Source organism: Theropithecus gelada, chromosome 2 (genome assembly GCF_003255815.1).
Source record: "Theropithecus gelada isolate Dixy chromosome 2, Tgel_1.0, whole genome shotgun sequence".
Taxonomy (NCBI): domain Eukaryota; kingdom Metazoa; phylum Chordata; class Mammalia; order Primates; family Cercopithecidae; genus Theropithecus; species Theropithecus gelada.
The window spans coordinates 83,474,188-83,487,781 of record NC_037669.1 but is presented as its reverse complement, the minus strand read 5'-3'; the positions used below and the strand labels follow the sequence as shown (position 1 = coordinate 83,487,781).

Genomic DNA, 13,594 nt, shown 5'->3' with positions numbered 1-13,594 from the left:
ACTTTCCATATAGTATTTTCAGACAACAGCTGACCACAGGTAACTGAAACTACAGGAAGCAAAACCAAGGATAATGGGGGACTGCTATAAAGATGAGAGAAATAAAATAAAACAAATCTACCTTCCAGATAATGAATTCTATATAGAAACCCCCAAAAATGTATAAAAATGAACAAACGTTATTCAAATTTCACACTGATCTGCATTAAATCAATATGTAAATATCAATTACATTTCTATGTATACAAGAAACAGAAAATGTACTACCATGGAAAATACTATTCACAGGCCAGGCGTGGTGGCTCACACCTGTAATCCCAGCACTTTGGGAGGTTGAGGCAGGCAGATCACTGGAGGTCAAGAGTTCGAGACCAGCCTGGCCAAAACGGCAAAACCCCATCTCTACAAAAAATCCAAAAAAAGTTAGCCAGGTATGATGGTGGACACCTGTAGTCCCAGGTACTTGGGAGGCTGAGGCAGGAGAATTCCTTGAACCTGGGAGGCAGAGGTTGCAGTGAGCTGAGATCACACCACTGCATTCCAGCCTGAGTGACAGAGTGAGACTCTGTCCCCCTGCCCGCAAAAAGAAGAAAATACTATTTACAAAGGCATCAAAAAATGTAAGACAGCTGGAGATAAATCTAACAAAAAATGAGCAAGACTCGTATCCAGAAAATTCTAAAACTCTATTAAAAGAATACACTAGGCCGGGTGCAGTGGCTGAAACCTGTAATCCCCGCACTTCAGGAGGTCGAGGTGGGCAGAACATGAGGTCAGGAGTTCGAGACCAGCCTGACCAACATAGAGAAAGTCCCATCTCTACTAAAAATACACAATTAGCCAGGTGTGGTGGCGCATGCCTGTAATCCCAGCTACTCAGGAGGCTGAGGCAGAAGAATTGCTTGAACCCAGGAGGCGGAGGTTGCAGTGAGCTGAGATTGGACCTTGGGCAACAAGAGCGAAACCCCGACAAAAATAAAAAATACACTAAAGAAAGGACAAGATGGCCAGGCACGGCTCAAGATGGCTCAAGCCTGTAATACCAACACTTTCAAAGGCCAAGGTAGGCAGATGACAAGGTCAAGACCAGCCGGGCCTACATGGTGAAACCCCATTTCTACTAAGAATACAAAAATTAGCCGAGCATGGTGGTGGGCGCCTGTAATCCCAGTTACTCTGGAGTCTGAGGCGGGGGAATCATTTGAACTCAGGAAGCAGAAAGTGCAGTGCGCCAAGACCACACCACTGCACTCCAGTGCAGCGACACAGCGAGGCTCCGTCCCAAAAAAAAATAAAGTCAATATAATCTTACTTCGTTTATCGTCTCCCTGGGTGAAAAAACTTCCCTGGATTTCTAAGCACTACTGCAAAAAGTCCTAGCCTTCTAATATACAAAAATGTATAGGATATAAAGATAAGGGAATGTTTAATTTCATACCCCCCCAAATATTTTACTCTTCGCATACCTTAAGATTTAGATCTGTAGCCATTTATCTAGTTAATTGCTCTGCTCCCCAATAATAAAACTTATTTTATCTCCCTGAGAGCATCAAGTGGGGTAGATTAAGAGATTACAGCAAAGAGAGGTTCCTAGGTTAAGTCCAGAGGTGCCAAGAAGACTATGGAGATCTCCCTAGGTATTTACATTTCAGTACGGAATGAGTTCCCAGGAATTTGGAAATATCTCTTGGTCCAAGAGGGCTAAATAAATGGCTCCTGAAGAGATTTTATTTATATACCAAAGAGTTGGTGTTAATATTCGTAACATTTCAAAGAGACACATTCAGCATAGGAGGGAATAGCTGTATCTTCCCCCTTTATAAGCAAAGAGAAAGTATTTGTCCTCATCTCTTACCTATGAAGTATGCAGTTACTCAGGACAAGCGGCTTAGGCCTGCATGCCCTAGGGAGTCAAGGACTAGGGCAAAGGAGGGCCAATACATTTTTACTCACTGTGGGGTATTCACAAAATCTGTCTCCGATTCAGAAAACCTTGTGTGCGTATCTTGGACAAAATTTAAAATATCAGTATTCCTCAATGCACTGCTCATTATCAAGAGAACTATGAATAAAGGAGCTATAGCTGGAATAATCCCAGTGAGGCCTGCTGGAAAAGGGATAGCAACACAAAATTCCTAGGTACATTAGATTCTGGGAGTGTATCCTTGTGGAATGCTAGTAACCTTTAAGATCTAGAATTTTACTTTACTTCTTGATTCTGGAAAAGACCCAGTATTCCATGAACATAATGTAATACTTGGTCAGGTGAGGAACGAAATGCCATCTTTTCTCTCCTGATCCTCACTATCGGTAACTGAAAAGATACTGTAATTTTCTGATAAACCCCTCATTGTCCGAATTCTCAATACTCACTCTCTGAAACACAAGAACCAAATAGATTTGAATAACTCGGTATCTCTCCATATCCAAACCTACTATCTCAACTTTCATTTTCTGAACTCGGGATCTGAATAGATTTTGATCATGAGGAATGCTTGCATTGTAGTCAGGCTTTCAGAGGAAAACAAGCAATGTAATATAAACATAAAATTATGTTCACATGCAGTGAGAAAGTAAGAAGAAAGGGCCAGGCACGGTGGCTCACCCAACACTTTGGGAGGCCGAGGCGGGTGGATCACTTGAGGTCAGTCAGGAGTTTGAGACCAGCCTGGGCAACATAAAACCCCATCTCTACTAAAAATACAAAAATTAGCTGGGTGTCACGGCATATGCCTCTAATTCCAGCTACTGAAGAAGCTGAGGCAGGAGAATCGTTTGAACCCGGAAGGTGGAGGTTGCAGTGAGCTGAGATTGCACCACTGCACTCCAGTCTGGGTGACAGAGGCAGACTCTGTCTCAAAAAAAAAAAAAAAAAAAAAAGACAGTGAAAGAGAGAAAGAGAAAGAGAAAGAGAGAAAGAGCGAGCGTGTGTGTGTGTGTGTGTTTTCATTCTAGGACATTTAATTGACAGGTTTCTAGCCTATAAGTCTGACTCGTAAGAGTTTTATAACTCTGCCTGTAAGTTTTATGTGCAATCTGACTATCCCATTTATAAACAAGAGACTGATTAAGCACATATACATGAAAATAATTAAATTCGACATAGCCATTAAACATGAAGCTGCAGGTTCTGAAACTCAAAGATATTTGACTGCCATTCGACTACCTGGAAACTGAGGCTCAACAAAGTGAGAAGTAAAAAGTCAACTGTCCTAAAACTTGTATTAAATGGCACACCTGTGCAAAAAAGTTGTATGTATCCCTCTTTCCTGGAACTTTCGACCAACATTTAGCAAGACAGAAACCTTGTAACAGCCACTTCCGTTCTCTACAACCACCTCCTCACCTTCAGCTAAACTACACATATTGGCATCACATTCATTTTCCACTCACTGCTCAACCCATCACAATCTGATGTTTGACCCAATCCCTCTCCTCAAACTAGATACACTTCAGTATTAAATTAGACCCTACCTCAAAAATATCCCATAAATCAGTCTCTTTTTATATCATTATCTTTCTCATCCAACCCACCATCACCCTCTAATCTAACAGTTTCTACCTCATCTCTCCCCTCTCCAATTTGTTCTCTACAGAGTAATTAACGTAATTATTCAAAACAGATCTTATGTTGCATACACTTTCAAAGTTTCAATGCACACCCTTGAAAAGCCTTCAAAATCTGCTGCTCTTAGGATCAAATCCAAATTTCCAAACACTTGAACACTGCCTGAATGACGCTGTATGACACAGGTCCCTACTACTTTCCCCCAACTACTCTAGTGTTCGTTTATCTCTTCAATCTCACCATGTTTGTTTTTTTTGGATTTTCAAATATGCCACTGTCTCTACTGGAACAAACCACAGCTATCTGAATAACTCTATCACTCTATAACAGGAGAAAACAGAAACTCTGTCTCTTTCTTTACTGAACTATATTATATACCCTGCGTAAGAAAATGATACTCAAAAAATATATGGTGATAATCACATTCCTTCTTCTTGAGATGGAGTTTCACTCGCCCATTCTGGAGTGCAATGGTGGGATCTCGGCTCACCACAACCGTTGCCAGCTGGGTTCAAGTGATTCTCCTGCCTCAGCCTCCCGAGTAGCTGAGACTACATCACACCGAGATAATTTTGTATTTTTAGTAGAGACAGGGTTTCTCCATGTTGTTCAGGATGGTCTCGATCTCCTGATCTCGTGATCTGCCCGCCTCGGCCTCCCAAAGTGCTGGGATTACAGGCATGAGCCACCGCGCCCGGCCTGATAATCACATTCTTAATCACAAAGTAGACATTCCATGGGGGCCGGACACGGTGGCTCACACCAGTAATTCCAGCACTTTGGGAGGCTAAGGCGGGCAGATCATGAGGTCAGGAGATTGAGACCATCCTGGACAACACGGTGAAACTCCGTCTCTACTAAAAATACAAAAATTAGCCGGGTGTGGTGGCATGTACCTGTAATCCCAGCTACTCGGGAGACTGAGGCAGGAGAATTGCTTGAACCCAGGAAGGCAGAGATTACAGTGAGCTGAGATCACCCCATGTACTCCAGCCTGGTGAGACAGCGAGACTCCGTCTCAAAAAAAAAAAAAAAGATAATCCATGGGAAAGACTGGTTTGCATAAGCTCTGACACCATGGCCCAAAGAAAAGAATACCAGAAGCCACAGTAAAACACTGTTAATTAAACAGTAGCAACAGACAGACACCTCATGGTACTTTCAGAGGCAAAAATAAACTCAAACACTAATATGATCATACATGAATATGCATATTTGTAAGAAAGAATGAGAAACATCAAAAAACCTTTCACTTACAAGTTTTTCTCTGTCTAGTTTTTGCAGTAAACTCTCCATGTTACTTCCAATTCTTGTCTTTTCTACAACTTCATAAAGGCTGCAATACATTCCATTCTTCAAAACTGACATAAGAAAAATACATAGTAAATATCCAAATCAAGTCTGCTTCTAATGCCTTTCAATAAAATTAAATTACCTTACCTTCATTTGGACCTAAGTATGTTTCCTTATAAAACAGTGCTGGAGGGATTTTCTGTTTCAGATGATCAATACTCATAACTGTTTCAACATCTAACTTCTCAGGTCTGAAAGAAAATTTAACAAGTATGTTTGCCTTATCCGTATTTTCAACTCTAGCAATCTTAACACATACACAAAAAAGTATACTTGATGGAAAAAAAAAGAGCGTATCTACTAACATCTTACCTTATTCTAAAGATCTTTTGTTTTGTTTGTGACAGTCTCACTCTGTCACCTAGGCTGGACTGCAGTAGTGCGATCATAGCTCACTGCAGCTTCAACCTCCTAGGATCAAGTGATCCTCCCACCTCAGCCTCTGGAAAGTAGCTGGGACTACAGGCATGTGCCACCACGCAAGGGTAATTTTGGGTTTTTTTTTGGGGGTCTTTTTGTAGAGACAAAGTCTCCCTACGTTGCTCAGGCTGGTCTCAAATTCCCGGTCTCAAGTGATCCTCCCACCTCAGCCTCCCAAAGTGTTGGGATTACAGGAGTGAGAAACTATGCCCAGAAGTAAAGGGGATTTGATACTGGAAGTCCAGATATATACATGGGTAGATAGCTAGCCAGGCAGTATTTCCAACCTTCCATCCTTAAGCCAGAAACTAAAAGGCTGTCATTTTATTAAGGACAACTGAAGTATAAACTGTTAATCTTCACACGTTTATGAAGGCTCACAATGATGGAAGCAAAAGATTTTAGACCTTTCTATACCAACACATGCTGCATAGGACTGAAAACAGCCTGTATATTTCAACTCACCAAATCAAAGCTCTTCCCAACAAAGAACAGGTAACTTTTAAGTCTACTATATTCAAAATGCTAAATAAAAAATATATATCTACTACTTACGATAAAACTAAAAAATTATATTTTAGATTTAAATCACTAAGAAAAAGTTTTAGGCCGGGCACGGTGGCTTACACCTGTAATCCCAATACTTTGTGAGGCCGAGGCGGGAAGATCACCTGAGGTCAGGAGTTTAGACCAGCCTGGCTAACATGGCAAAGCCCCATCTCTACTAAAAATACAAAAAAAAAAAAAAAATTAGCTGGGCATGGTGGCAGGAGCCTGTAATCCCAGCTATTCAGGAGGCTGAGATGGGAGAATCACTTGAACCCAGGAGGCGAAGGTTGCAGTGAGCTGATATTGCGCCACTGCACTCCAGATTGAGAGACAAGAGCGAAACTCCATCTCAAAATAAAAAAAAGGATAAAGAAAAAATTTTATGCCGTAAATGTACTGACTAGCCTATCCTCAAATCAAGACAGAGAGGTAGAGGACTCATATTGCCAAATGACCTAATTTCAAATCAACCTTTTAAAAAACAAACCAACATTTATATAGAAGTTCTTATGAACCAAAATAAAATTTAAATATGAAAAAGAAATAAGGAAAAAGGCTCAAGAAAGTGACAAAATTAGCAACCACGAACTGCTCTTTACTTATACTTACAGTTTGATAGGCAAAAAAGCACGAGTGGCTGACCTCAGAGAAATATAACACAAAAGTTTTCCTTTATTTAAAAGCTGTCCTTTCCACAAGGTATAGTTATATTTATCTAAATAAAAAGAATATAATGACACAGCTTAGTCACTTGGCAGCCCAGAGGAGTGCACATTTATTAGAAATGAGAGGGAAAATATCTGAAACAAGGTTTAAGTAGGAGGAAAAAAAAAAAAAAGTGATACTTCTACACTTCTATTTACTAAGAGTTCAAATATTAGGATTTTTGTTTCAGGTATTTATCCCCCGGCAAAATCATTCCAGTTGCAAAGAATAACAAATGTATCTGTCTAAATGTCATTATCAGAAAAGTTGTGCAGCAAAGACAATTATTCATCTCTTATTTCCTCCAAAGGGACACTGTATTAGATCTGGTTGATTATATGAATGCCTACAATGTCCTGTATCTTCTACTCATTGTCTTTTCCTTATAAAGAAACTTTAAAAAAGGCTGGGCACGGTGGCTCACACCTGTAACCCCAGCACTTTGAGAAGTCGAGGCGGGTGGATCATTTAAGGTCAGGAGTTCGAGACCAGCCTGGCCAACATGGTGAAACCCCGTCTCTACTAAAAATACAAAAAATTAGCCGGGTGTGGTGGCGGCTGTAATCCTAGCTACTCAGGAGGAGGCTGAGGCTGGAGAGTCACTTGAACTCAGGAGGCAGAGGTTGCAGTGAGCCGAGATCATGCCACCACACTCCAGCCTGGACAAGAGTAAGACTCCGTCTCAGGAAAAAAAAAAAAAGAAGAAACTTTAAAATAGTTTAACATCAATGCTACTTTCAATCTTCTCTACTTCTCTTCTAAATCCTGTACCTTTGGTGAATTTAATACTTTTAAAAAGCTGAGTTATGAAACATGTTTTATTTTTTATCTTTTTCAATTAAAGTACTAAAACCTTTTGCTCTATTCACAGCAGCAGATTTTCAAAGGGGATCTTATGCTTGGACAACCAAATGCTGATGCTACAACTTTTTTCATACTTTGCAGATTTTCATTCATTATAAAAATAATACAAAGCACTTAATCTTTTGCTATATGTACTTATTCTTTCCATTTATAAAACTAAAGAAACAAATCTCTTACCTATGTTTCTATCTGCATTAAAGCTGTTAGATCTACAAATTTTTTAAAAGGAAAGAAAAAATTACTCATTAGTATAATCATAAAAATTAACATATAAGACTTTGATATAAGTGCAATGTTTAATGGCATACTACAGTTAAGTCCTTCCTCCAGATAGGAAGAACAAAGAAACTACTCATTACAAAATCTAGTAAATCCAAGTCTACTTAGAGAAAACAGAAGTACTTACTTTGCTCATTTTACCACATTTACCCAAATTTAAAGGAGCTGTTTTTTCCAAAAATATTAATCAAGAGAGAACAGCGTCCACCAAAGTCTCTTGTCAATTATTTTGGTGACATTAGAAGACACAGCCTCAATACATAAATACATTAATTCATCATTCAATAAATATGTACTAAACTCTTATTATTTACCAGGCACAGTTCTAGGTAATAATATTAAACAAAGTTCCAACGTACATAAATCTAATGAGGAAGACAGAAAACAATGTTATGTAACAGATCATGATGGTTTTAAGTGCTATAAAAAGAGACATTAAGAGTATAGAGGTTAAAAAAAAAAAAGAGAAACCTCAATGATAAGGAGATACCCGAAGAAATGCAGAATGAATTATGCAGCTTACTGGGGAAAGAGAGAGAACAGCAAATGCAGAGGCCCTGAAGCAGGAGCATTCATGGAATATTCAAGGTACAAGGATGGATGTTCAATCAATGCTCCTTTGAAATGATATGGAGGTCAAGAGATGGAATCAAAGAGGAGGCAAAGAAATTAATAGTCATTATTCCTGGGGGCATGACCTCATAATTATAAGTGCTAGATGTCTTTTAAAGACTACTTATGAAAAACACTATAGTGAAGTATATATCAGAGTGATCATAAATTTAGAGCCACAAAAATTGAAAGCCACAACTGTCTTGATACTATGTCAATTGGTACCCGTGGCTACAGATGGTTTTCAAGGATTATTCACCTACATGAAAAAAGGACCGTAAATGGGAGAGAAGATAATTTGATCTGGAAAACTGACAAAGAGGTCAACCTCAAAAATGTACATATATGTTTCATGATATATGGTTTTAAAACAATAGTATTTCTAAATTAATTAATAGATATCATACATGACTTCAACTATGTATAGACACCCAAAGTAAAAATGAGCAGACATTTGACCATCTCACCTACATCCCTATAAACTTACTTACTCCATTTGGCTAAAACATTTTTAGAATCACCACATGGGGAAAAAATGGTAACTGCTTCCTATTTGGTCACCTTATCCTAGAGCTTGTAAGAAATATTCAATAACACAAGAACAGAAAACCAAAAAAAAAAAAAAAGAAAGAAATCGTCAGGCCAGGTGTGGCAGCCCATGTCTATAATCCCAGTGCTTTAGAATACCAAGGCAGGGGAACTGCTTGAGGCTAGGAGTTTGAGATCAGCCTGGGCAACACAGCAAGACCCATTTCCATAAAAATTAAAAATAAACCAGACGTGATGGTGCACGCCTGTAGTTCTGGCTACTTGGAAAGATGGCTTGCACGCAGCAGTTTGAGGCTGCAGCAAGCTATGATCGCACCACTTTCACTCCAGCCTGGGCAACAGAGCAAGATTTTGTCTCTAAAGAGAAAAAAAAAAGAAACCAATGGTCCTCAACACTGGCTGAAAATCAGAATCACCTGGAAGTTTTTAAAAACTATCAATGCCTTGACTGCCCACTAAATATTTGATTGGTTTGTGGTGAGGCATGAGCATCCTTTGTAGAAGCTCCCCATTTCCAAGAGTGCTAACACACAAAATCTTACTTTTTTTAAAAAAATACAGACAGAGTCTCACTCTGTCGCCCAGGCTGTAGTGCAGTGGTGCGATCTCGGCTCACTACCAACCTCCGCCACCCAGGTTCAAGCAATTCTCTTGCCTCAGCTTCCCAAGTAGCTAGGACTACAGGCACGCGCCACCACATCCGGCTAAGTTTTTTGTAGTTTTAGTAGAGACAGGGTTTCACCATGTTGGACAGGCTGTTCTTGAACACCTGACCTCAGGTGAGCCACCCACCTTGGCCTCCCAAAGTGCTGGGATTACAGGCGTGAGCCACTGTGCCCGGCCAAAATCTCACTTTTTAAAACTGCCACTTACTGGCCAGGCATGGTGGCTCACGCCTGTAATCCCAGCACTTTGGGAGGCCAAGGTGGGTGGATCACGAGGTCAGGAGATGGAGACCATCCTGGCTAACACAGTGAAACCCTGTGTCTACTAAAAATATAAAAAAATTAGCCGGGCATGGTGGTGTGCGCCTGTAGTCCCAGCTACTTGGGAGGCTGAGGCAGAATGGCGTGAACCCGGGAGGCGGAGCTTGCAGTGAGCCAGATTGTGCCACTGCACTCCAGCCTGGCGGACAGAGTGAGACTCTGTCTCAAACAAACAAACAAAAAAAAACCTGCCACTTACTCAACTACACAAACCTTCATTTCTAAGGAAGAGATTAACCAGATGAGGTTTAAATTTTAGCTTGTATTTATTTCCACATGGTAAACTAACTGTTCTTCACACTGACCATTTAAAAGTCATCGTAAACACTTCAGTCTCCAACTAACTTCAAGGGAAGTTTAAAAAAAAAAAAAAATGGGAAAGAAACAAAATGGTCCTCCTAACTCAGCAGTGCAGGATCTGTAGTAGAGTATCACTGTGGATGATGTCTAAAACTCCTAAGTCTTACCTTGATGAAGGTACAAACTTCGGAGTTTGTATATCATCTTTGTAAGTAAAAGACACAACTGCATATGGACAAACGTGTCTTGGTCTTCGCCTTAGCTCATCAAAGCCATACTCATAAAAATAATACTAAAAATAAGAAAATGCAAAATTAACTTCTTTTAAAAGGCAAGGTGAAACCTTATATTTATCTGCCTGATTTTTGAGAAATAGAAAACCATATATGCACCTCTGACAAAAAATGTCTTTAAGCTCTGCTTGCCAAATTAACTAAAATAATTAGTACTTCTTATTCGTTTTGTGATATAAAATATTCTGCATCTAAGTGTGTAAGATCCCACAGTATTACTAAGTATTCCAAAAGTTTACTTCTGAAGAGCTGACCACTGGGAGTTTCCTAATAAAAATATTATAAACAGAGCCTAAGCTCGCAGGTCAGCTCAGAATAGCCAATCTAATACAAAAAGCAAAATACTAAGAACACAATCTCAACTAAACCAAACTATGGTTTTGCTATTTCAAAAGAAAAACACACTTGGGCTCCAATTGCAAATAAAGTAGCAAAGGAGATACGGAAAAGAATATGAACATAGGTGACAAAGGTAGCTGACCCTCTTCTCATTACGCATCAGCCTTTTCCCTTCACCTCTTCACCACATTCAGTATAGTACAGTTTTGTAACTTGCAGACTAGTGATTTTCACTTTAAGAATGCCTGAGTTTATGAACACAGTAGTATTGTCCTGCAAAGTCCATTCCCCTGGGAAACCTGATTTCAATAATGTTGTTATTGCTCTAAAAATGCCTGGAGTTTTTTAAAAACATAAGGCCAGTTTGCAAGTCCTTCTGGAAAAGCCAGTAACTATTTTACATGTATACTTCACACCTACCAATACTGCTACTGTCCAGAAGGTAATCAAATGAGTCAGTTCCAACTTACTTTGGTGAATATAATTTTTGCTGAAAGCCCACAACAATAGTTCTTAAAATTTTATTTTACATAACTAAAGAAAGAACATTTCCAGGGAAGTTAACATTACTACTTTTCACAAACAGTCCATTTTGTTACAGACATTTTTTTAATGTTAAAAAGAACATGTGCGGTGGCTTACGCCTGTAATCCCGACACTTTGGGAGGCTGAGGCAGGTGGAATCACCCGAGCTCAGGAGTTTGAGACCAGCCTGGCCAACATGGTGAAACCCCGTCTCTACTAAAAAAATACAAGAAATTAGCTAGGTGAGGTGGCAGGTGCCTATAATCCCAGCTACTCGGAAGGTTAAGGCAGGCGAATCACTTGAACCTTGGGGGCGGAGGTTGCAGTGAGCCAAGATCACGCCACCACACTCCAAACTGGACAACAGAGCGAGACTCTGTCTCAAAATAAAATAACAAAATACTAAAATAAAAAAAAACAAGAATAGTGAGGCCGAAGTGGGAAGATCACTTGAGCCCAGGAGTTCTAGACCAGTCTGGGCAAAACAGTGACACCCCCATTTCTATTTAAACAAACACAAAAACAAAAAAACCACTGCTTTGTAGTCAAACCTCACATAAAAACTTAACACTCAAGTTCATCAAATGTTACTTTTATGTGTGGTTTATTGTATGTCAATTATACTTGAATAAGGCTTTAAAAATAAGTCTAGGTTTGCATCTTTAAAAATGTTAATAAAGATAGAAAATATCTATCAAGTAAATCAATAGTACGAAATGTTATGACTTAAGATATTTCAAGGGATTTCAACTTTACCTTGAAAGATGAGTAATATCGTATTAGGCAGGAGACCTTTCTAGGCCAGGAAATGCCAAGGTTTCAAAACGAAGTAAGATGTGTTGAGGGCAATGATCATACAAAAACCAGGCCACAGTCTACCAGCAGGAAGAGCTAGACTAGGCAGTCTATAAATATTACCCTGTAACCTTGAAGAGCCACTGTATGTTTCTGAGACATCTCAGAAAACACTGAACAAACAGCAGCAACAGACACTGGAGTCTGGAAGTGATATGCAGAAACCAGAGTCTAGACTGGTGTGGGGACAGAGAGAACTGAAAGGGAGACATTTTAAAGGATTTGTTAACAAACAGATATGCGGTCATAAAATTACAACAGATCCTGGTACCTACCTGAGTAAGCTCATAGGCTCTGTAAGCCAAAAGTGATGTAATTCGATTGGCATTCTTTGACACGTGACATTCATGCTTTGGTGTGGGGTCCAAAGCACTTTTATTTAACATAGATTCCAAACTTTTTACACCCATGGGGTCATATATACTCTTTATTTTACCCTAAAATAGAGAAAACCTTTTAAGTGTCTACCTAAACCTAATTGTTGACTATATAACATTAATATTATGAAATACTTCTTTCAATATAGATCAACTATACCAACCATTTTTTCCCTTCAATATCTCACAGAACAGGTGGGCGCCAAGGCAGGCGGATCACCTGGAGTCAGGAGTTTGAGACTAGCCTGGCCAACATGACGAAACTCTGTCTCTACTAAAAATACAAAAATTAGCAGCGCATGGTGGTGCACACCTGTAATCCCAGCTACTCAGGAGGCTATGGCAGGCAGAACTGCTTGAACCTGGGAGGCGGAGGTTGCAGTGAGCTGGGATTGTGCCACTGCACTCCAGCCTGGGTGACAGAGTGAGACTCCGTCTCCAAAAAATAAATAAAATAATATCTCACAGAACACTTTTACCAAGTTTGAAGGAGTAAGAAAAAGTTAATCACTAAAAAAAATCAATTGAACTTGTTTAATAACAAGTAAATATAAACTCCATTCATAATACTCTCCACTAACATAAATTATATTACCAACATATTACTCTCTACATTCCTTTCTTTGGAAAGGAAAACAAACTCTTAAGAATGGTTAGCTTAGATCAAAGATGGCAAACAGGCCGGGCACAGTGGCTCACGCCTGTAATCCCAGCACTTTGGGAGGCCAAGGCGGGTGGGATCACGATGTCAGGAGATCAAGACCATCCTGGCTAACACAGTGAAACCCCATCTCTACTGAAAATACAAAAATTTAACCAGGCGTGGTGGCGGGCACCTGTAGTCCCAGCTACTAGGGAGGCTGAGGCAGGAGAATGGCATGAACCCAGGAGGCAGAGCTTGTAGTACACCACGATGGTGCCACTGCACTCCATCCAGCCTGGGCGACAGAGCGAGACTCCATCTCACAAAACAAAAAACAACACACACACAAAAAAGATGGCAAATAAACCATTTTCAAA

The 13,594-nt window shown here is 39.7% G+C and overlaps 1 protein-coding gene across 3 annotated transcripts in view; it reads right to left on the bottom strand.

Moving 5' to 3' along the window:
- Nucleotides 1–13,594, bottom strand: part of FAM208A (family with sequence similarity 208 member A) — a 63,743-nt gene that overhangs the window by 36,000 nt on the left and 14,149 nt on the right. For all 3 annotated transcript variants that reach the window (XM_025375189.1, XM_025375190.1, XM_025375188.1), the window contains exons 6-11: nucleotides 12,473–12,634; nucleotides 10,353–10,477; nucleotides 7,637–7,668; nucleotides 6,500–6,605; nucleotides 5,009–5,112; nucleotides 4,826–4,929 (exon numbers count right to left, since the gene is read on the bottom strand). In XM_025375189.1, the coding sequence (XP_025230974.1) occupies nucleotides 4,826–4,929; nucleotides 5,009–5,112; nucleotides 6,500–6,605; nucleotides 7,637–7,668; nucleotides 10,353–10,477; nucleotides 12,473–12,634 (633 nt within the window). The remainder of the gene's footprint in view (nucleotides 1–4,825; nucleotides 4,930–5,008; nucleotides 5,113–6,499; nucleotides 6,606–7,636; nucleotides 7,669–10,352; nucleotides 10,478–12,472; nucleotides 12,635–13,594) is intronic.